The 21,958-nt window shown below is 55.9% G+C and overlaps 2 protein-coding genes and 1 non-coding gene across 7 annotated transcripts in view; 1 reads left to right on the top strand and 2 right to left on the bottom strand.

The window, feature by feature from the left end:
* Positions 1-1,956: 1,956 nt before the first annotated feature.
* TRNAR-UCG (transfer RNA arginine (anticodon UCG)) lies at positions 1,957-2,029 on the bottom strand. Its single transcript has one exon. It is a non-coding gene; the product is annotated as a tRNA-Arg (tRNA).
* Positions 2,030-2,186: 157 nt separating this feature from the next.
* Positions 2,187-19,170, top strand: POLG (DNA polymerase gamma, catalytic subunit). Of its 3 annotated transcripts, none has more exons than XM_072737304.1 (23): positions 2,187-2,425; positions 3,219-4,013; positions 6,634-6,829; positions 7,678-7,842; positions 7,953-8,099; positions 8,245-8,324; positions 9,136-9,318; positions 9,419-9,564; positions 9,708-9,834; positions 10,787-11,023; positions 11,865-11,985; positions 12,175-12,267; positions 12,573-12,680; positions 13,478-13,638; positions 14,285-14,338; positions 14,435-14,552; positions 14,999-15,134; positions 15,246-15,492; positions 16,585-16,707; positions 16,843-17,011; positions 17,158-17,366; positions 18,067-18,227; positions 18,658-19,170. In XM_072737304.1, exons 2-23 carry the CDS (start codon positions 3,379-3,381, stop codon positions 18,714-18,716), a joined length of 3,675 nt encoding a protein of 1,224 aa, XP_072593405.1. In that variant the 5' UTR covers positions 2,187-2,425; positions 3,219-3,378; the 3' UTR covers positions 18,717-19,170. The 3 variants fall into 3 exon arrangements, with proteins under 3 accessions (XP_072593405.1, XP_025856865.1, XP_072593406.1); XM_072737305.1 differs by lacking the exon at positions 2,187-2,425 and adding an exon at positions 2,906-3,056; XM_026001080.2 differs by lacking the exon at positions 16,585-16,707 and having other exon boundaries at positions 2,241-2,425.
* The window catches only part of FANCI (FA complementation group I), a 73,170-nt gene continuing 69,577 nt past the window's right edge, over positions 18,366-21,958 (bottom strand). For all 3 annotated transcript variants that reach the window (XM_026001072.2, XM_072737302.1, XM_072737303.1), the window contains exons 35-38: positions 21,613-21,681; positions 20,432-20,527; positions 19,784-19,882; positions 18,366-19,091 (exon numbers count right to left, since the gene is read on the bottom strand). In XM_026001072.2, coding sequence (XP_025856857.2) covers positions 19,011-19,091; positions 19,784-19,882; positions 20,432-20,527; positions 21,613-21,681 — 345 coding nt within the window. In that variant the 3' untranslated portion in view covers positions 18,366-19,010. The remainder of the gene's footprint in view (positions 19,092-19,783; positions 19,883-20,431; positions 20,528-21,612; positions 21,682-21,958) is intronic.

Genomic DNA, 21,958 nt, shown 5'->3' with positions numbered 1-21,958 from the left:
ATCACCACTCGACCCAAAGGCAGATGCTCAACCACTGAGCCACCCAGGTGTTCCTCCTTGCTGAAGATTTTAATTCTGAGGTGAGGGCACAGAGACTGGCCTGAACCAGCCTTGTGATGGGACAGGCATCTTGATCGACGACATTTCCTGGCACTGAACCTAAGGGGAGGGTTGTTCTACCAGGAGATACCAGGCAGACCCAAGGAACAGTATCCCCTGGAAATGCCATTTGGTTAGGCCAGGGGTCTGTTCTTAGCTTTTTGTGTGTGTGTGTCATAGACACTTTCCTAGAATAATGTTTTTAAATGCATAAGAGACAGAGGATTACAAAGGAATCCAAAGATGATGAAATATTAGAATAGGTAATATGCATTTTTTAAAGATTTATTTATTTATTAATGACAGACACAGACTGAGAGACAGGCAGAGTCACAGGCAGAGGGAGAAGCAGGCTCCATGCAGGGAGCCCAATGCAGGACTCCATCCCAGATTCCGGGATCATGCCCTGAGCTGAAGGCAGGTGCCCAACCGCTGAGCCACCCAGGCGTCCTGGTAATATGCATTTTTTAATTAACTCATTAAATGACAAGCTCTAGCAGTGACCTAGAGATATGGTTATTTTGAAGTACAGATGAGTATAAACAGTATTTTGAAAAATCTGCAGCAACTGGAATGTGTTATGAAAATATCTGTGATTGCTATTGAGAACAAAGTCTCAGGTACTAGGACTGTGGCTGGTCATCTAACCTCACCAGTGAAGGAGAAGCCAAATTTCGGTAGCAGATTACAAGAAATAATGCAAGCATTTTCCTCACTCCCTGATTTAAGCTGAGATCCTCTCTTGGCATTTTGCAAAAATGTGAACAGTATAAGATTAAGTGGAAAAAAAAAAACCCAACCAAAACCAAAACCAAACCCAACAACAAACAGATTACAATACAGTGGATTTGCAGTTGATTGTATTTTTCCCCCAAGGAGAAAATCAAAACATTTGTGTGTTTATGAAATACACCCAGAACGGTTTATGAAAAATATTTCATACTTCAAAATAAAGAAAGGGGAGATATATGGAGAAACGAAGCCTCAGCACTGCCTTCCCAAGCCTTGGCCTGGGGCTTCCCAGGGCCTCTTTGGGGGCTACAGCGTGGGGGGCCGGCGCGAGGAGGGTGTTTGCCTGGGTATCTCCCCACCCTACCCTTGAACAATACCGAAGTCAGTTTGTCAAATAAGCTCAGGGTGTCCTGACACACGCATAGGCTGGAAGGTGGGGAATGATTTTCAGCGAGGCCTGAATTTGGTCCATAATCAGCGCTGTGAACTCAGGTCGACCTCAAATCTCTCTTGATCTCAAATCCGCGCAGCTGGGTCTCCCGGCTCCAACCTCCAGGCTCTTGTTATTCACGTGGGCCTTATTCCACCAGGTACTTTACAGTCTATCAACCTCGGACCAAGGAGCACGGAAAGCAGAGCTGCTGCGGCCCCTGGAGCACGAGGAGGTGGATGGAGAGGCAGGAGACCGCAGAGACTGGAAGGCTCCGCAGGCGGGGGCTTGCGACCAATGCTGAATCGGGTTCCAGGAAAGAGAGCATGTTGTCCCATCAGGATTGCCCAGGATGGAGACAGGGAGCACGGGGCGGGGCAGGACGCGGCTCCCTTCCAGTTGCGAACCCTTGTCATTCCCACGTACCAACCGATTGTAAAGTGGGATTTCCGTAAAAGACGCCCCTCGCCCTCCTGGCTCCTCCCCCTGCGTCGGGGGTACAATTTAGAAACGAGCCCCCGCGCCAGGAACACAGTTGAACAACTTCGCTGGGGCGTGTAGAGCCGGAGCAGTTACTTCCGAGGATCGGGGTATTCCCAGGTCTTTTGTGGGGTGGAAACAGACGTTAACATTTCCTAGGTCCCGACGCTAACTTTCCTGAGGACTAAACCAAAAATTGTAAACAGCTTCCCTCGCGACCGCGGCAGGACTCGAACCTGCAATCTTCTGATCCGAAGTCAGACGCCTTATCCATTAGGCCACGCGGCCACCCGACGCTGGGTGCACTTCGGGCAATGTAAGTAGCATTACCGCCCACCGGCTTGCCTGGGACCAATCCACTTGTTGCTTGGGTAGGGGGGAGTTTGGACTTTGGCTCTCAGAGTTCCGTAGGGAGAACCCACCCGGAAGTTCCCCTCTCCCCCCTGCGGCCGGACCGGTCCACTTGCGGACCTCCTATTGGTCGCGCCGGGAGTCTCCCGCCTGCCTCTCGGTAGCCGCGGGACCGAGCGGGGCGCAGACGGGAAGTTGCGGCTGCCAGCGAGGCGGACTGGTCGGCTGGAGGCCACACGCCACCCCGAGGCTGCGTAGGCCGCGCGGAGAGGGACGCCGCGCCGTCGGCCTGGGGTCGGGAGCCGCGGCCCGGGAAGCACCGGACGGACCGAGGTTTCCGGCGGGTCGGCCCGGGGAAGTCGGGGCGGGGGAAGCCGGGTCGCCGAGCGGCGGCGCGGCCCCTCCCTCCCAGTCAGGGAGCGAGGCCCGGAGCTGGGCGGAGGCTTGTCCCAGGGCGCACCGCGGCGCCGCGGGGCTCGGGCTCGGGCTTGGGCACGGCCGGGCGCGCGGGGGCTGCGGGGAGCCCGAAGCCGCGGGGCCGCCACCGGGGGTGGGTGGGGGTCCGGGGGGCCGGCGGCCCGCCCTGAGGTTTCGGATCCCGGGGCCTGGCACCTGGCGGCGTAGGCCCTCGGGGCCACCGTCATGGCAGCCACCATCTGCCGGGCGTTCGCCGGGGGTCGGGTCTCGCGACTTGTTCGCCCTGAGTCCCTCGGACAGCGGTCTTGTGTGACAGGTAGAATCCGTACCCCCATTTCACGGAGCAGGAGACTGGGGCCTTAGGGAGCTCGCCCAAGGTCACGCATCTCCTAACAGCCGGAGCCGGGATTCAAACCCGCCGCCGCGTCCTCCTCCCGGACCATCGCTCTTAACCCTGCTTCCCCCCCCCCCCCCCCCCGCCCGCCCGCCCGCCGCCAAGTTCACTGATGATCCTGCTTGCACCTCCGTGTCCTCAGGAGGGCTCTTGGTAATTGCCGTGGTTGTCCGATGCCCCACGGAGAACCTGCCCCTAAAGCGCCTGGCACGCTGCCTGGGACGCAGTCAGTGCCCGAGGAGCGAGGGCTTACTTAGCGCGGAATGCGGGCCGCACGCGTAAGAAATAACACTTGCTGTCGTCTGTCTCCTTCAGAATTTGTGGGTGGAAGGCAGGCATGGTCAGACCCATTTCACTGACTGGAAAACAGAGACAGGACGTGTCTCCCTCCACGTCTTTCGGCCAGTAAAAGCAGCCAAGCTGGAGCCCAAAGCCAGGTGTCCTGACTCCCAGCGGGGGGCTCCCTGCACCTACCATGAGTCGCCTGCTCTGGAAGAGGGTGGCCGGCGCCACCACCGTCGCGCCAGGGTCAGTGCCAGCTCCGGGGCGCTGGGTCTCCAGCTGCGGCCCCGCCCCCGTCCCCAGCGACGGGCCGCCGCCGCAACAGCAGCAGCAGCAGCCGCCGCCGCCAGCGCGGTCCTCGGAGGGCGGGCAGCTGCGGCACAACCCCTTGCACATCCAGATGCTCTCGAGAGGGCTTCACGAGCAAATCTTCGGGAGCGGCGGGGAGACGCCCGGCGAGGCCGCCGTGCACCGCAGCATCGAGCACCTGCAGAGGCACGGGCTCTGGGGGCAGCCGGCCACGCCCTTGCCGGACGTGGAGCTGCGCCTGCCGCCCCTCTACGGGGGCAGCCTGGACCAGCACTTCCGCCTCCTGGCCCAGAAGCAGAGCCTGCCCTACCTGGAGGCGGCCAACTCGTTATTGCAGGCCCAGCCGCCCCCGCGGCCCCCGAGCTGGGCCTGGGTGGAGGGCTGGACCCGGTACGGCCCCGCGGGGGAGGCCGTACCCGTGGCCATCCCCGAGGAGCGGGCCCTGGTGTTCGACGTGGAGGTCTGCTTGGCAGAGGGAACTTGCCCCACATTGGCGGTGGCCATATCCCCCTCGGCCTGGTGAGTAGGGGCTGGGCGCTGGGGACTTCACATGTACAGGAGGTGGGTGGGGGGTGTCCCAGCTTAGTAGTTCCGTTCAGTGAATTTTACTGAGCTCCCAGTCTGTGCTACTCCGGTGCTCTCCTAGGGACTGCAGATTCTGTGGTGAAGTCAAGTAAAATAGGCTTGACCTCAGGTTTCACAGACCTTACTTTCTGGCAGAAAGACACAGGCAGTAAACAAATATCCAAACACAAGTCAGGTGGCATAGGGGCTGTGTGGAGAACAGCAGTAGGTTGTACTTGGGACTGTGGTGGGAGACCACTTGAGGTCACCTTGATTTGGTGCTGTCCCTGACGTTATGAGACATTTAGCCTCCCCAGCCACTCCCGTAAACACTGGACCAAGTATCTCCGCAGTGTCACCAAACACACTCCCACCCGAGGTAGCATTCCCCCACACCTAGCCTATTGCCCCCAGTTGAGGACCATTGCTTCCTGCCCCCAGCCTCCCAGATGCATTTTGGTCCCAAACAGGTGTATCCAAATCTCTCTCTCTCCTTTTTAAATAACTTTCTAAGTGCTACCCACATTTCTTTTTCAAACAATGATGGCAGTCCTGTTTCTCCCCTTTTTTTATTCTTCATTCCAGGATTAAAATACTATTTACAACCTTAATGCTTTCAGGCATGGCCAGCACAAAAGTTAGCAGTTTCTTTATTCCTATTGGAAGCTACATCTTTGTAAAGAAAGCTGCGAAATGTTAAATATGCAGTTGAAAATGGTGAAAACATGGCTAAATAGATAAGGTAGGCATTAATGGCTGCAAAGAGCAAAACCAGGTTCCGCATTGATTTAGTTCCAGTTGAGATGAGAATCTCCGTGCTTACTTTGTAACTTGATGGTCAAAACAGAGGGAGTACCAGCCACCGATTGAGAAGGTGAAGTAGGCTATGGTGGCTGAGGGAAAATTAGGAGACCAGTGACAAGAAAGCCTTGTGTTTTGATCTCTTGGTCATTCTTGGCCATTTTACCTGAAGTCCACCTTTTCTCTTCCTCCTCCTCCCTCTCCCTGTCCTCCTCTCATCCTCATTCCATTCTCACCAGTATGGGGGGTGGCGCTGTTCAGTATATGCCTGGTGGCACAGGGACCTTCTCCTGGGGAGCCTGATTGTGTAGGGGGGTGTGCAGGGTACCGGATGGGGCCATCAGAGCAGTCCCCTGTGAGCTTGGGCACGTCCCTGCCATGGCTGTGTAACCTTAAGTTCCAGGCCAGCCCAAGATTTCGGGGCTGCAGTGGAGGGTTCAGCTTCCCAAAAGCTGTGGCTGAGGACTTTGGTTGTCACCCTAGGGGACATTGCACAGGGCCCAACATTTGTCTGAGATTCACAGGATGAGCATAGAGTTTTGATGGCATTGATCTGGTTCCTCTTAAATGTACCGAAGGTGTTGGCACATTGGCTTCTTTTATCACAAATGTGTAGTGAGATGGCTCTCATGCGCAGCTGTAGACCTGGATCTTGCCACCGGTCTAGCCTTTTATTGCACCTAGAGTTCCTGTCGTCACCATAGCCTTAAATATTTGACATCTTCAGGCGTCTTCTTCAGTGTTGTTTTTAAGGGCTCTAAATGGGGAGGATGTTTCAACTTGAGTCCTTGAGTGTATCGCCACCACTTGGAGTGTGGGTTAGATTTTAGCAGGTTTAAAACGAGGAACCCTTTTTTGCCAGTAGCCCCCTTCCCTGCAGAAACCACTCTCTGTTGAAACTGGAGGCAGATGCCCCCCCACCCCCTGCCAGGGTTGCCTGGAGCTCTGTGCACAGCTGTGAGGGCCCCATGTGGCCCCGGCGCTCATTTGATGCTGAGTGGCTCTGACCTTTTGGCATCACCTGTGATTTACAGTAGGCTTTGGCTCGGCAGCCATTTCCCCACGCTCAGCCTTGTGAATCTTGGGCACCCTCCAGCCTTTCCCTGCGTCAGGGTCCAGCGCCTGCACGCAGTGCTCCTACTCTGCCCTCAGTCCACCTATTATGTGGGCAGGTGGTCGTCCAGTCCAGTCCCCTCCAGTCCTAACACTTGCCCTTGGCTCCCCCAGGGGGAGCTCAGGCCCAACACCTGCTCCGAGGTGCAGGACATTCTCTTGGGCCTTTGGAATCTCCAGCTGTTAGATGATTCATCCTGTACGTGTGTGGCATTTGTCTTTTTTTCTATTGCCACTCCCCCCTGACCCCCCCAATTTGCCTCTTGTAATCGTCTCTTTTACTGGCATTTTGAATGCCTACTGTTTTGTGCTTATGGACCTGAGGGGTTGACTGGGCTTGGAAACGGCACAGACTTTGTGAGTGCCGGACCTCACACACACCTTGTTGGCCCAGGCCCTGGTGCCCTTGTAGGACATCCAGTACTGTGGCATTTAGCTCCATCTGTATCTGTGGACGCGAAAAGTAAAGGAGTTTTTTGGCCTCCCCCCACACACCCCCAGCCGCTCTCTAGCTCTGTGAGGGTCGGGAGTACCCACCTGGTCTTGCCTACGTCCCAGCTGCTAGCATGGGAGCTGATTTGCGACGGTACATGTGCTATGGGTGTCGTGGAGCGGAAGTGTCATGCCTCCTGCCGAACTTGCTGCCTTTCGCCCCCTTCAGGTATTCCTGGTGCAGCCGGCGGCTGGTGGAAGAGCGTTACTCTTGGACCAGCCAGCTGTCGCCGGCTGACCTCATTCCTCTGGAGGTCCCTGCCAGCGCAGGCGGCCCCACCCAGCGTGATTGGCAGGAGCAGTTAGTTGTGGGGCACAACGTTTGCTTTGATCGAGCCCATATCAGGGAGCAGTACCTGATCCAGGTGAGGTTCCTGGGGCTGGGGTAGCTTCTGGTAGGGGGTGGCCTAGCTCTGACCTCGGTGGCTAGGGAAGGCGTTGCTTTTCCTGGCCAGGTCTCCTGTGTCTCTGTAGTGGCTGCGGGGCCTCCTGCTGGCCAGCCCTGCCCCTGGTCCCTGGGCCCAGCTGTTCATTCCCCTGGACTTGCCTGGTACGGGACCTGAGTGGTCGCAGAGTACGAGTAATCCTGTTGTCTGTGTGGTGTTTGAGAGTTAGCATGGGTCTTTGGAGAGTCTGGCCACATGGCCGGGGCTCATGGCCTGGGCTCACGTCCTGCCTCTGCCAGGGACAAAGTGGTGTGAGTGCCTTCATGTTCCCGAGCCTCAGTTTCCTTATTTGTAAAGTGTGCTTGTGGCATTCTTAATATTACAAGAAGTGCTCTTCTATCTAGTTCTCACAACTACCGCAGAGAGGCAGGGCAGGTGTGAGCAGCCTTAGCATATAGCTTCAGGTCAGCCTTACCGATCTGAGCAGGAGCTGCAGTTTGTGAGCTACAGGCTGGGGCTAGGGGCTAAGTCTGAGAGCTCAGATGGCCTCGATTTGGCTACCCTGTTCCCAAGGCAGCCCTCAGAGCTGTTGCTGGATGCTGGGAAGGACTTGTGTGTTGGAATTGAGCCAGGCCTGTACCTTCAGGGGTAGCTGGGATTTGGGAGGGCAAGCCTGTCATGGCTGGAGGGGAAGCATGGGTAAGCATGAGGGGATAGCTTTAGTGTTGGAAGGCTGTGTGATGGGAGGGGGCTGAGGCAGGTTTGGGTGGGGGGGTGACGGCACCAAAGCAGGGCTGAGTGGCTTCAGCTGCAGCCTCTGTCCTCAGGGCTCCCGCATGCGCTTCCTGGACACCATGAGCATGCACATGGCCATCTCAGGGCTCAGCGGCTTCCAGCGCAGTCTGTGGATGGCAGCCAAGCAGGGCAAGCGCAAGGCCCGCCACCCCACACAGCGAGGCCAGAAGTCCCAAAACAAAGCCAGTGGCCCGGTGGTGAGTGCTTACTGTGGGGGGCTGGAGCCGGGCACTTGGGACTGTCTCACCTGCTTGTCTGACCCAGGGCTGAGCTAATCTGCTGTATTCCTTGGTCTGTCCCCTGCCAGATCTCCTCCTGGGACTGGCTGGATATCAGCAGTATCAATAATCTGGCAGATGTGCACAGCCTCTATGTGGGGGGGCCTCCCTTAGAGAAGGAGCCTCGAGAACTGTTCGTCAAGGGTAGCATGAAGGACATCCGTGAGAACTTCCAGGTATAGTGCTGGGGAGGGACTCTGGGGAGGTGGGTGGGGGCAGACCTAGCTGACCCCAGGGAGTATAGTGGCAATACCTGACCCTGAGACTGGCGATGGTAGTGGGACAACTGCCCACCCAGCGCCTTCCTGTCGCCTGTGCCAGGCTCTGATGCAGTACTGTGCCCAGGACGTGTGGGCTACCTATGAGATTTTCCAGCAGCAGCTACCGCTCTTCTTGGAGAGGTGAGGGGGAGTCCCCGGGGGAACCCCTGGGGGTTGGCAGTGTCCTAGTATCTGGTCCTCTGTCAGAAGGTGGTACTGGGTCTTTCTCAGCCTATGGACCTTAGCCTTTCTGGGTTGAAAGAACAGAGCCATTCTGTGTAGTGGTGGCCACCTGGGTCCTGGACTCTGGTTTTCTAGAGGTCTTGGAGGGGGGCGCCAAGGGCTATGGTTGTGTTTCATGTGTGTTCCCGGGTGATTCAGCGCCCTCTCTCTATGTACCCAGATCCTGGTCATGTTTGTTAGTCACTCTTACGGTGTGGTCAGTCACAAGTATCCCCTAGACCAAGTTTGAATCTTGACTGTCCTCCCTCACTCTTTTGCCCTTGGGTAAGTCACTTGGTTTGTCAGAGCCTCAGTGTTTTTGTCTGTGAAGCAAATACTACTTGACCACCCTGGTTGTGAGGTTTGTCTGTGACCTAGCACAGTGCCTGGCACATGGTCGTTACTCAGGAGATGGCACCCGTTTTCATTTTCATTCCTAACTCCTAATAGGAGTAACTCCTATTTCTCCTGGGGACGGGATGGTACTTTAGATACTTCATAGATAAAGGAGCTGAGGCTCAGAGAGGCGGAGCCACTTACTCAGCCAGTGTCTCACGCCTCCAAAGTCGTTGATCTGGGGTCAAGCTGTGGTTGAGACCCTGGTCTCCCTTCAGACCTACGTCACATGGGTAGTTAGGTTGAGGCTTGCTAGACGGGCTCAGGGATTGGGCCAGAGCCTTGCTTTCTGTGGTCATTTATGACCACCCTGGTGTTTGTCCCCCCCCCCCAGGTGTCCCCACCCGGTGACTCTGGCTGGCATGTTGGAGATGGGGGTCTCCTACCTGCCTGTCAACCAGAACTGGGAGCGGTACCTGGCAGAGGCACAGAACACCTATGAGGAGCTCCAGTGGGAGATGAAGAAGTCGCTGATGGACCTGGCCAATGATGCCTGCCAGCTGCTCTCAGGGGAGAGGTAGCCAGGCCTTGGGAGTGTGGGAGCTAGGTGAGTACGGGCAGGTCAGAGGCTTGCCTCTGGATTGGCCTAAAGCTTCTCTGGTGGACTGGCTCTGCAGGTACAAGGAGGACCCTTGGCTCTGGGATCTGGAGTGGGACCTGCAAGAGTTTAAGCAGAAGAAGGCAAAGAAGGTGAAGAGGAAGGAGCCAACTGCAGCCAGCAAGTTGCCCATCGAGGGGGCTGGGGACCCCAAGGATCAGGAAGGTGGGGAGCATGGGCGGGAGGTGGGGTGGGGATGGTCCTTGGGAAGGTTGGAAGGGATCTCTCTGGCCTTCAGAGATGAGTCGGCTGGGCAGGTCTTCCTGAGAGACCCTTCTGCTCCTGATTGTCATGCCTACTGTGTGCAGACCCTGGCCCTCCCAGTGAGGAGGAGGAGGTTCAGCGAGATGTCACGGCCCGCGCCTGCTTGGAGCACCTGAAGGGGACCGCAGAGAGCCTGCCAAAGCGGCCCCAGCACCTTCCCGGACACCCTGGGTGAGCCCTAGCTCCTCATATATGTAGAGTCTACCCTTCCCCTGCCTTAGGGCTTCTCTGTCACTGGTGTGTGTGTGGCCCTTACTGACCTGCTGCTGTTCGTTCTGTCTTCCAGTCACTTGCTCACTCTGACCCCTGGCTCCCTGGTCTCATTCAGTACAACTGCATTGAGCACCTGCTGTGTGCTCGGCCCACCACCACCACCACCTCTGGGGGTGCAGATAGGAACACAGCTCCTTTCTAGGAGCTGCTCCTCCCTGGGAGGAGCTAGGCGTGAAGACCAAGCAGTGCAGCTGGCCTTCATATTCATGATGAGAAGGAAGAGTGAGCAGTGTTGAGGCAGTACCTAAGTCTGCCTGGGGAAGTCAGGGATGGCTTCCTTGAGGGAGGGGATTTTTTTTATTTGAGCCTCATAGACTGGCAGAGATGAGAAAATAGGGGCAGCCAGGGTTAAGAATGGGGTGTGGACTTGGCACTTGGAGGATCCTGAGAGTGAGGTCTCCTTAAGCTGTGCGCTCCAGGTGCCTCCCTTGGCTCCCCCTCGGGTTTGGCCCTGGTGAACAGCATGTGAGAGATGGAGCTCTGAAGGCCCTGCTGTGTTCCTGGAGCAGCGGTGTGGCACTGTCTCCTGGCCAGTTACCCTGTATGGACTGGAGCTGGGGAAGGAGCTCGGTGCTGGGCCATCCTTGTAGGTCCTTGGCTTCTGATGAGGCCAGTGGGCCTGACCTAGGATTTTCCTTTTCAGATACTTGAATTATTCTAGGGGAGCTCATGGGAATTATGGGTGTATGCCCGAGGGAGGGGCCTGTGGCTATAGGCTGAGGTTACTGGAAAGCCTTGGGGCTTTAGAGGGTGGACAGGTGGGTTAGGTCATGGGAGAGAGAACTTGGCTTGTGGTCACATGCTGTCCATCCCCAACACTGTGACACTGCTCTCCTCTGGCGGGGCATAGGTGGTACCGGAAGCTCTGCCCCCGGCTAGATGACCCTGCATGGACCCCGGGCCCCAGTCTCCTCAGCCTGCAGATGCGGGTCACTCCAAAACTCATGGCGATGACCTGGGATGGCTTCCCTCTGCACTACTCGGAGCGGCATGGCTGGGGATACCTGGTGCCTGGGCGGCGGGACAACCTGGCTCAGGCACCAGCGGAAACCGCCCCAGCCTCAGCTGGGGTGGCCTGCCCGTACAGGTGAGGCTCAGGCTCAGAGAAGGAAGGGGTGGATCTAGGGCCCCCTCCCCTTGCTGGAAAACCCAAGCCCAGCTCTGGTTAGTGGAAGAGTTGGGGTCTGAGAGTCCTGGTGGACATCTTTTTTTTTTTTACCTTTGGGGCTCAGAGCCCTCCGCTCGGGTCCACTGGCACAGCTGCCTTCACAGGACTGTTGCAGAGCGGGGGCTGTCAGGGACAGCCGGGGATATGGGCTGTCTTTCTTTTTTGTGTGTGACTGATTGAGCACTAGTTATATTCTGTGATTGGAAACCTTTTGTAGTGCTCTCTCATTTGTTTCCAGGCAGCCACGTGACATAGAATGGCTATCCCCATTTTAGAGTTGGCAAAATAAAGGCCTAGGGAAATCCTTTGACTTGTCTGAGATTCTAAACCTCAGGCTTTTGACAGGCAGGTGTGGGGGACAAGCCACAAGCCATGGCACTTGACGTGGCCCAGTTTGGGAGCCCTGGCTCTGCAGGATAGCCTGAGTCACCTGTGGGGCCCTTGGGGACAGAAGGGGCTGGAGCCTAGTGGGGACGGCTGCACGGCCTCCAGAGCTTTCCCGGGGGAGGCAACAGCTGAGCTGGTGAGGAGCTTAGATTTGGGTCAGAGCAGCCCCTGCATCCTCACCTGCCACCGCGTGGTGTTTTACTTGTGATTTGTCACTCCCTGTCTGAAAACCAGGGGGGAGAGCACTGCGCACCTCTGCCTCAGAGCTGGTTCTGAGGCCTAAGCAAAAGGAATTGTGCAAGGCCCCAGTGAGCTCCCTGGCCCGGAGTGGGCCCCCAGTAATCAGGGGCTGCTGCTGCTCTTCTCTGCCCAGAGCCATCGAGTCCCTGTACAGGAAGCACTGTCTTGAACAGGGGAAGCGGCAGCCGGAGCCCCAGCAGGCAGGCCTGGCGGAGGAGTTCCTGCTCACCGACGGCAGCGCCGTATGGCAGACGGTGAGGGCAGCCCGAACCTGGGCTCTAGAGTCTCTGCTCCCTCCCAAGGATGGGGGGGGACCTCCTGGGTGGGGGTGGTAACCCAAGGGCACTGGGTGGCTCCCCCTGGGCCGGCTGTCTGCGTGTGGTGGATGGAGCTGGGCCAGCCAGTCCCCCTACTTTACTTCCTGTGTACCTGAGCCCATCCAGGTGGAAGAACTGGGCTGCATGGAAGCAGAGGTGGAGGTGGAAGCAGAGGTGGAGCGCTGCGGAAGGGCAGGCCTCAGTCAGCCCCCGGCTCTGGTGAGCAGGGCTTCTGCTCTGGGGTTCTCTGGCTCTTGTGCCCAAGTAGCTCTCCCCTGCCAGAGAGTTCCCAAGGTCCTGGGCAGGGGGGTGGAGGCTTGGGGGTGGAAGGCAGCATGCATGTTGCTGCCTTCCCTTTGGGTGGCTCTGTGTTTGTTGGAGTCCAAGGAGGGAGCCTGAGGCCATCCTGCCATTTCTCAGCACGCTGTTGGCCACTTCAGGCCCATTTCCCACACCCTACCCCATGGCCCTCGCTGAATGCAGGTGCTGGAGCAGGGCCTCATCTAGGTGTGTGGCCCCCACAGACTGCTGCTGGTGGCCCCAGAGCCAGCCAGCCAGCCTATCACCATGGCAACGGACCTTACAATGATGTGGACATCCCCGGCTGCTGGTTCTTCAAGCTGCCTCACAAGGTGTGTGTCCTGACTCATGCCTGTCCCATGCTGCCCTGTGTCTCAAGCCCCCAGGCCCCAGAGTGACTCAGCCCAGAACCACCCTTGCACGGGATCAACACGCGTAGTGGCATAGGGTGTGCTCCTAGGCAGTTCCCTAGGACTCCTCTGCCAGGCCTGCCTGCTGGGGCCCCATCTTTCCCAGTCTTTGCCTCCTGGAAATGGGGTAGCGAGGGGTGTGGTGGTACCATTAAATGACGGGGCCTGTCGGTGTCTGACACCACTACACAATGGGCTCTGTCCACCACCGATGACAGTCTGTTGCTCAGGTCACCTGTGGTTCCAAAGCAGATGACCTTCCTGCTGGTGTGTCCTCAGAGGGTCACTAGTAGCCTGACGCTGCTGCACTCGCCTCACTTCATTGCTTTATGGGAGGCATTGTATCCACTCATGTCAGGGTAAGAAGAGTGAATACAGTACATGAGAGATTTTGAGTGAGAGGAGCCAAGTTCACTAACTTATTACAGTTTACTGTTACAGTTCTCTTTACTAGGTAGTAATAATTTATCATAGATACACGTAAGGGTCAGCACTCTCTGCACTTGGAGGCATCTGCTGGGAATGTGGAAACACCCACCCTCCACCCCCGTGTATGTCTCTGTGCTGCATGTGTGTTGCAGTCAGAGGTGTGCCCCAGACTGCTCTGCTCAAGGTTCTGGGCTCAGTGTGGGCAGAGCTGAGGAGCATGGGGCACCAGGGGGCTCCCTGGCCAGGGGTCTACGCCAGCTTCCAGCCCCGGATGCTTTTGCCCTTTGCAGGATGGTGGCGGCTGCAATGTGGGCAGCCCTTTCGCCAAGGACTTCCTGCCCAAGATGGAGGATGGCACCCTGCAGGCCGGCCCAGGAGGTGCCAGTGGGCCCCGTGCCTTAGAGATCAACAAAATGATTTCTTTCTGGAGGAACGCCCATAAACGAATCAGGTGGGCTGCTGTGGGAGGGCAGAAATGGGACCCCTTTCCTGCACCTCTCCCACCCATGGGCCTCCCACCCATGGGCCCCCGACCCCATCCGTGCTGCACTAGAGGAACAAGCCTGGCCACAGTCTGGCTGCCTGTGGTTCTCGTGTCATGTGAGTGCAGGCAAGTCCCTCCGTGGCCTCTGTTTCCATGTCTGTGTGGAAAATGGTGCGGTAGGGCCCAGATATGGCGTAGCTGCTGAAACCCTGATGTGGCTGAGGAGCATAGGAGGCTGCCGGCCTGGGAGCTAGGGTCCCCCCCGCAGGGCTGGCACTGGGGGGCTGTGGCTCCAACAGCATGCATGCTGCTGCCAGAAGGGCGTTGCCATCACCGCTGAGGTCCACTCCACGTGTGGCCGAGGCACTCATGGCAGGGCTGAGGTCAGATGCCTCACAAGCACTGTAGGGCAGAAGCTGTTGGATGGCGTATGACCCTGGATGGCAGATTCTGGGGCCCCAGGCCTTGGCCGTGTCACAGCCCACCCTGGTTAAAGTCAGTGGGAAGAGTGTGAGGCTGGGCCATGAGGGAGCACAGTAGCCCCGAGTTGGGCGTGGGGGTGGATTCTGCTCCTTGGGGCTGCTCTGAGCCTTAGTTCCATCTGTCCCCACAGCTCCCAGATGGTGGTGTGGCTTCCCAGGTCAGCTCTGCCCCGTGCTGTGACCAGGTATGGGCTGCCTAGTGATTGTGGGGACAGGAGAACTGAGCAGGGTGGGACATGGGACCAAAGCTGCCAGGACTCATGTATCCTGCCCCCGGCCAGGCACCCAGACTACGACGAGGAAGGCCGCTATGGGGCCATCTTGCCGCAGGTGGTGACCGCTGGCACCATCACCCGCCGGGCTGTGGAGCCGACATGGCTCACTGCCAGCAATGCCCGGGTACGTGCCCTCTGCACCTCCGATCCCTGTTCTTCCTCTCCTCTGTCTCTAGAAACTGGGGTGTGGAGGGCTTTCCATGAGCAGGAAAAGGAACCTAAGATCAGGGGCAGGCAGGACTCAGGCCAGAAGTAGCTCTGCTGCTTGTCCATTCCTTCAGCCGACTGGATCTGGGCCCCCCTCATTGACAGACATTGAGGAGGCACGAGGGGTGTGTGGCTGTGGTGGAGTGGAGGTGGGGCCCAGAGCCAGGCAGGTGTGGAGGGAGGAGTGGTTTCCTGCTGCCACCAGGCAGCCGTCCCGGGGTTTGGGGCAGTGCTTGGCAGTTCCTGGGCCCCAGCCCCCGTCAGGAGAAGCCCAGTGCTCTCAGTCCAGTCTGGCTTCAGGGAATGCGGGGGCGGGAGTCTCCCTGGGGTGTCTGGGTAGGGCCTGACCTCCCTCTTCTGCAGCCTGACCGAGTAGGCAGCGAGTTGAAGGCCATGGTGCAGGCCCCACCTGGCTATGTCCTCGTGGGTGCCGACGTGGACTCGCAGGAGTTGTGGATCGCAGCTGTGCTGGGAGACGCCCACTTTGCTGGCATGCATGGTGAGCAGGGGCCAGGGCTGGGCCAGGGCTGGGCCAAAGCGGTGGCCACGTTGCTGGCAGCGTGTTCCTGAGCTGCTTTTCTCAAGCCTGTCTTCCCCCACCGCCCCACAGGCTGCACGGCCTTTGGCTGGATGACCCTGCAGGGCAGGAAGAGCAGGGGCACCGACCTGCACAGTAAGACAGCCGCGACCGTGGGCATCAGCCGTGAGCACGCCAAGATCTTCAACTATGGCCGCATCTACGGGGCGGGGCAGCCATTCGCCGAGCGCCTGCTGATGCAGTTCAACCATCGGCTCACACGGCAGGAGGCGGCTGAGAAGGCCCAGCAGATGTACGCCGTCACCAAGGGCCTTCGCCGGTGAGGGTCCCTCCCCCCATCCACAGCACCCTCTGCGTGTTCTGCTCCGCGTAACAAGGGCCTCTCTCCCTCTAGATCTCTGACCTGGCTCCAGGATGGTGGTCCTGGGGTTGTGGAAATTCCTTACTTAATTGTCTTAAACAGTTTCTCTCACAATTAAGGCTGCACCTTGACATTGCCACCAAGCTAGCAGATCAACAGCTGCAGTGGTGCGGCGCTGTGAACACGCTTGCAGGGAACACATGAGGGCAGGGGCAGGGGTGGGGTGGTAGTGTCAGCAGCAGGTAGCCGCCAACCCCAGAGACCTGGGACTGAGTTTGCTGTAGGAGGACGCCTGGGCCTGCTCCAGCCTCTTTGCCCCGGGAGTACCACCTTGTGGGCTCCGAAGCAGCCGTGAGGGAGGGAAGTGCATGTCTACCTTCCTTGGGGATGCTGTGCAGTGGCTGTGTTTGCTTAGCTGGCCTCCTCGAGGGAGACTAAGGGGGGGTGGTAGGTGAGCGAGGGTGCAGTGGTAGGTGTGGGGACTGTGTGCTGGGGGCAGGCAGGGGAGAGCCGTGAGGACAGCGGAGGTTAGGCCTCGGTTGGAGGCCTCTGAAGGGGTTCCAGGGGAGTCTGGACGGAGGGCGCAGGTCATGGGGAAGCCCTGGTGCAGCTCTGAGGGGGTACACCGGGGCTGTGAGGCTGCACCGGAGCTGGGAACCGATGTGTCAGCCCGACCCAGCTGTATGTTGTCTTCCCCAAGTGCCCATTCCCTTCAGGGAGTAGGCCATAGCCTACCGTCCCTCCCTTCTGGGCTGGGAGCTCTTTTGTGCCTCCTGAGCTAAAACATGGTGCCTGTGGGGCACCAGGCAGTTCAGTGTCTGGGGTCAGGACGGTAGTAACCCTGCTGGCTCTTGTGTTGGGGTATGGCGTTACTGGGCTACGGAGGCATAGCCCACAGAAGCCTGGGGTCCTGTCTGGGCTTCGCCTCTTCCTGGCAAGTCACTTGGCTTCTTGCAGCCTATTCCCTCTTGGGAACGGAGCCTCCGGGGATGGTCATGAGTACTGGGCTAAGCACTCCCACGGGAGTGACGGTGGCGACACTGCCCCCAGGTATCGGCTGTCGGAGGAGGGTGAGTGGCTGGTGAGGGAATTGGACCTCCCCGTGGACAGGACTGAAGATGGCTGGGTTTCCCTGCAGGATCTGCGCAAGATCCAGAGAGAAGCTTCGAGGAAGTGAGAGCCTTCTGTGTATTAAAGATGGAGGGAGGGTCCGGGCTGGTCCCTGGAGAGCTGGGATGCTTTGTTCTTCACTCCGAGAAGCTGAAAGGCAAAGCTTGCCTCCCCCTGCTTTTTTGTTTTGGTCTCCAGGTCACGTTGGAAGAAGTGGGAGGTGGCTGCCGAGCGAGCGTGGAGGGGGGGCACAGAATCAGAAATGTTCAATAAGCTGGAGAGCATTGCCATGTCTGACACCCCATGTACCCCGGTGCTGGGCTGCCGCATTAGCCGTGCCCTGGAGCCCTCGGCTGTCCAGGGGGAGGTAGATTGCTCTCCTTGGAGGGGGGTAGGTGGGGGGAGAGGGGTCACAGGGAAGGGCAGGGCTCCCTTACCTCCCACCCCTCCACGCTGCCCAGAGTGAGCCAGGGTGTGGCAAAATTCCTAACCTGTGCCCCTTTCGCCCCCAAGTTTATGACCAGCCGTGTGAACTGGGTGGTGCAGAGCTCTGCTGTGGACTATTTACACCTCATGCTCGTGGCCATGAAGTGGCTGTTTGAGGAATTTGCCATTGACGGGCGCTTCTGCATCAGCATCCATGATGAGGTCCGCTACCTGGTGCGAGAGGAGGACCGCTACCGCGCAGCCCTGGCCCTGCAGATCACCAACCTCCTGACCAGGTAGGTGGGGGCCTGTGGCCGCTTGGGCCTTTGGACCAGGCTGAGCATGCTCTTTGCGTTTTCATCTTCCTAGGAATGAGTGTTTCTTTTTCTGTTGTTGAAAAAATTTTCAAAAAGACAGGCTTCAACTTAAATTTCTCGGGTTTGAAAATATCATAAACTCAGACTAGATGAGAGATAGTGAGGAGGTCAGGTGTCCCAAGAGTAGCTGCCGTCTTGTACTCCCCTAGATGCTTACCTTTGTTTTGAAAATCAAATGGAAAAAAAGAAAATCAAACGAGATGTTTTTTTTTTTTAAATCCATAAGTGTTTCCTTAAGTGCCAAAAGTTTGTGATTCAGACTACCACCAGAAGACGTTGTGAATGAGAAAATTCATAGTAAAATTCCTAATTTACATGTTTGAATTCAGGAATTACAGTTCTGTGTGAGTCTGCCATCCAGAACTAGTTTGGGAAGCAGATCTCTCGTAATGGGTAGAGGTCCCTCTCCATCTTCTCCTGGGGGGTCGTGCCTGACAAAGCTAACAGAGTCCTTGGGCCACTCGATATGCAAATACACAAAAAGTCAAATGTTTTGCATCAATAGTGTACTGAACTGCAGGACAAGAGGTGTGTCTGGAGTCTCTCACTGCATTTTGGTCTGCTAGGGGGACGGGGGAAGTGCCGGGCCGCGCCTGAGAGGAGGTCGGGTCTCTTGCAGGTGCATGTTCGCCTACAAGCTGGGTCTCAATGACCTACCCCAGTCCGTCGCCTTTTTCAGCACAGTCGATATTGACCAGTGCCTCAGGAAGGAAGTGACCATGGATTGTAAAACCCCTTCCAACCCAACTGGGATGGAAAGGAGATACGGGATTCCCCAGGGTGAGCTCCACACATCTGTTGATCTGTTGATTGTGCATCACATCATGTTGATTGTACGGTGGGTGGGCTGTTCAGTGGACAGTGCCCCAGGTCCAAAGAGAACATAATCACATGGAGGAAGAAACCAGGACTCAAGTATTCCCTCTGTACTGTTTATTATTCCTTCTGCAACCACAGCAGAAACATATTTTAAGATTTCTTATTTAAGGCTAAAGTGCATTCTTAGGTGAGAACGTGCAATGAATATCAAACAAGTAAAGCAGAAAGATACATTTAAAAAGAAAATAAGCTTAGACAAACTTATTTATACAGAAAACGGACAGTCCCAAACATAGCATTACCATCCCTGACAGGTCCTCTGCTTGCTCGCTCCCGGACACGGGTTCCAGTCGTGGAGGAAGCGTCCTAACCTCTCTACACTGTCTTTCAGGTGAAGCGCTGGATATTTACCAGATAATTGAACTCACCAAAGGCTCCTTGGAACAGTGAAGCCAGCCTGGACCCTAGCTCTGCCTGGAGGTGCCCTGTATTTGCTCCCGTGGAGCTTCGTCGGGACGGTGTGGGCTCCCACACCCAGGCTTTGCGCTGTGCTTGTGCAGAAGGGCTTGCGGGAGGTCAGCCCTCCTCGGTAGCAGGACCTGCCTAGAACGGACTGCCTCCGAGTGAAGGTGCAGTGGAGCTCCTGGGTTCAGAGCCAAGATGCCACTGCTGGTGCAGGCTGTAGGACAAGGGGGTACTGCTGCTTGTTGGGTAAAAAAGAAAGCAGAAGCCCCAAAGTTCACATTAACTCAGGCATTTCATTTCTTTTTTCCTTTTCTTCTTGGCTGGTTCTTTGTTCTGTCCCTCGTGCTCTGATGTAGTGCCCTAGAGGGGGAGAGAAGTAATGCTCAAATGTGATAAGCCTGCTCAGAGGCAGTGGAAATAAAAATCCTTTATCTTCTCATCTAAGCCTGTGGTAGTCCTGCTTTCTCCCCCTTCCCACTCCTAGGTCATTCCGTCTGGATGAAGAGGACCGCCTCCCAAGTGGCCGAGCAGCAGCACTATGGCCCTTCCTGGGAGGGGGCAAGGAGGGAGACGACAGCTGCCTCCATGTAGCTGAGCCCCTTGATAGCTCTGTGACAGGCCAGGTGCCTTATGGCCCGGAATGTGATCATTGGAAGCACGAAGGTTCAGAATGTTTGAGAAGCCAGACATGAGGGTGTCTCACGTAAACTTCACGGACTTCCATCTCAGACAAACCCGAGCTCCCTGGCTCTGCTGCTGCAGCCATACAGCTAAAGGGTGGCAGGAAAAGGAACTGAACTGGTTTTGGAGCTGTAACTCTGGGGCTAGTAATTTCCTAATAGTTCAGAAGGTCATGGGGGAAGACCCACATAAGAACTGGTGTCCTTTCTCCCTTTCTAGAAAGGTCTACCCCAAATGTGCACCACTCTGGGTGACTTCTGTGACAGGCCTTGCTTCTGGCCATGCCTGACCGTCTCAGCCTTCTCATTGCTGCTCCCAGCCAGGCTTTGCCATCAGGCAGGAGAGGGGTCAACTTTGAAGCAGGCACTGACCTCGTCATCTTCGTCCTCTCGAAGAACCACATCCAGGATGTTTCCCTTAATCTTGAAGTCCCTTGAGGTGCTGAGCTTCATGTGCTGCATCAGGTTCACCTAGGACAGAATCGCAGGTGTGGGCACGTTTCCCTCTGGCTAGGACAGGCCCTTCAGCCTCTCCTCCAGGCATGCACACCCTCCTGACCTGGTTTTCCTAGTTCCTACATGATGTCTGGATTCAGGTCATCAGGTCACAAACAGAGAACCGGGTTCTAGTTTCTTCCCCAGTTCCCCAGAGGCAGTTGTGTTGCCTCTGTGGGCCAGGACCCAAGAGGTCCTTTTTTTTTTTTTTTTTAAATGCTAATGTCGTTTATTGAGAGTATCATACAGATCATGAAGTCAAGGAAGGAATTTTGGTAGAGAGAAGATAATGGGGCATATTGAATTTGGTGTACTTATGAGAAATATAATTGGAGATAAATATTAATAATTGAGATCTAAGCATCTGAAAGAGGACAGAACTGGGCTACTGAACAGATTTCAGAGTTATTCCTCATAGATAATGATTAAAGTCATGCGAGTGGATGCAATTAAACCATATATATAAAGAATACAAACAGTATTCTGTTTGTAAACGGAAATAGTAACAAAGAACAGCAGGTTTACCTTGGACTTCTTTGAAAGGTGGATGAGGAATTTTTCATACTGTTCAATGGCGAAGATGAGATTAGGGATTGGCTTGGTTTCCCGAAGGACTCGGGCCTATGGGGCAAAGAGGAGAAAACCTAAGTTTCAGGTTCAAGGGTTTTTGGAGTTGTCCTCTGAAGCATTTAGTAGCCTTCCAAGCAAAGGGGAATTCCCTATGTTCCAATACTCTATGATTTCTGGCAGTTAAATCTCAAAGGACCATAAGGATGGCCCTGAATCCGGTTTGTAATTTCTCAGTATTTAGTGTTTATGTAGGCTGGCTGACGGAGAAGGACCATATCGAGGATGTGAGGGAAAAAAGGGATGGGAATGACATTATCTTGGAGAGAATTGTGTATGTGAACATTTAAATTCGTGTGTTCCTCTTGCCCATGTCGTATTCTACAGTATAAATCCACTTATTTTTAATTTTTTAAGTTTATTTTTTTAATAAATGCATTTATATAGCCTGTTTCGCCAGTCCACTTAGTGTGCATTTGAGGCCTTGCTAGGCCCATCCTATACACAGGCCTTAGTCTCCACTCCCTGCAAGCAGAACTGAAAAGTGCACCAGGGCAGCTCCTGAAATCCAGCGGTTACTGCCAAGCTGCCGAGACTAGACAGCCACCTTTGCCAGCAGCGTCCTAGAACACCCTGGTCCTTGCTCTTGCCTCACCTCTTCCATGTCCTCTCAGGAGCATCTTCTGGGCTCATTAACTTTTCCTAAGTCATTTTTAAAGAAAGCTTAAGATCATCAGGTGCTTACTGAAAACTGTGGTTTTTGGTTCAGGGGAGAAAGATGTTCCCTCTGAACACAAAACCTGTGAGCAGAAGCAGCTCCCCCCACTTCTGTAAAATCGCAGTCGCGATTACAGTGCACACATGCCACAGTTTACCCATCGACACTGCACGGCTTAGTGGTCAGTACAGAGTTGTGCAACCACCACCCTGATCAAAGGACATTTTCGTTCCCTCAGAGGAATCTTGGGCCATTTCAGCAGGCATCCCCCAGCCGCTGATACATGCTGTTTCTAGCTCTGCCTGTCCCAGGCCCCTTCTATAAATGGAATCCTGCTGCACGTGGGCTCTGTGTGATCAACCTCTGTCCCTGCCCATTTCCACAGCTCCCTGGGGCTGCTGTGCGAGCAGCGGCTGCTTACCATGGCCGTGGCAACAACCGGGGCTTTCCCCTTCTTCTCTCCTGTACATGTTAGGCTTTGACTCTTGTTCTAAAAACACAGAAACAAATTCTCTCATTCCTGAAGATGCTGTTGGTAATGTTCTAAAAAGGGGATTACAGCAGAATATGGGGGTTTGTAAAGGAATCAAGTCTGCGTGAAGAGAACGGACGGCAGATGCTGGAAGATGGGAAACACTCTGACATTTATGATCCTCAGATGTTCTGGGGTTTTTGCTGGAGGGAGGTTTACAGTCTTGGTCTTCAAAACTAGCACATAGGGAGGGGGCAGTTGGGTGGCTCAGTGGTTCAGCATCTGCCTTTGGCTC

The sequence above is a fragment of the Vulpes vulpes genome, chromosome 14, assembly GCF_048418805.1.
Source record: "Vulpes vulpes isolate BD-2025 chromosome 14, VulVul3, whole genome shotgun sequence".
In the NCBI taxonomy this organism is placed as follows: Eukaryota; Metazoa; Chordata; class Mammalia; order Carnivora; family Canidae; genus Vulpes; species Vulpes vulpes.
The sequence above is the reverse complement of the archived record's forward strand: the minus strand, read 5'-3'. Positions and strand labels throughout refer to the sequence as shown.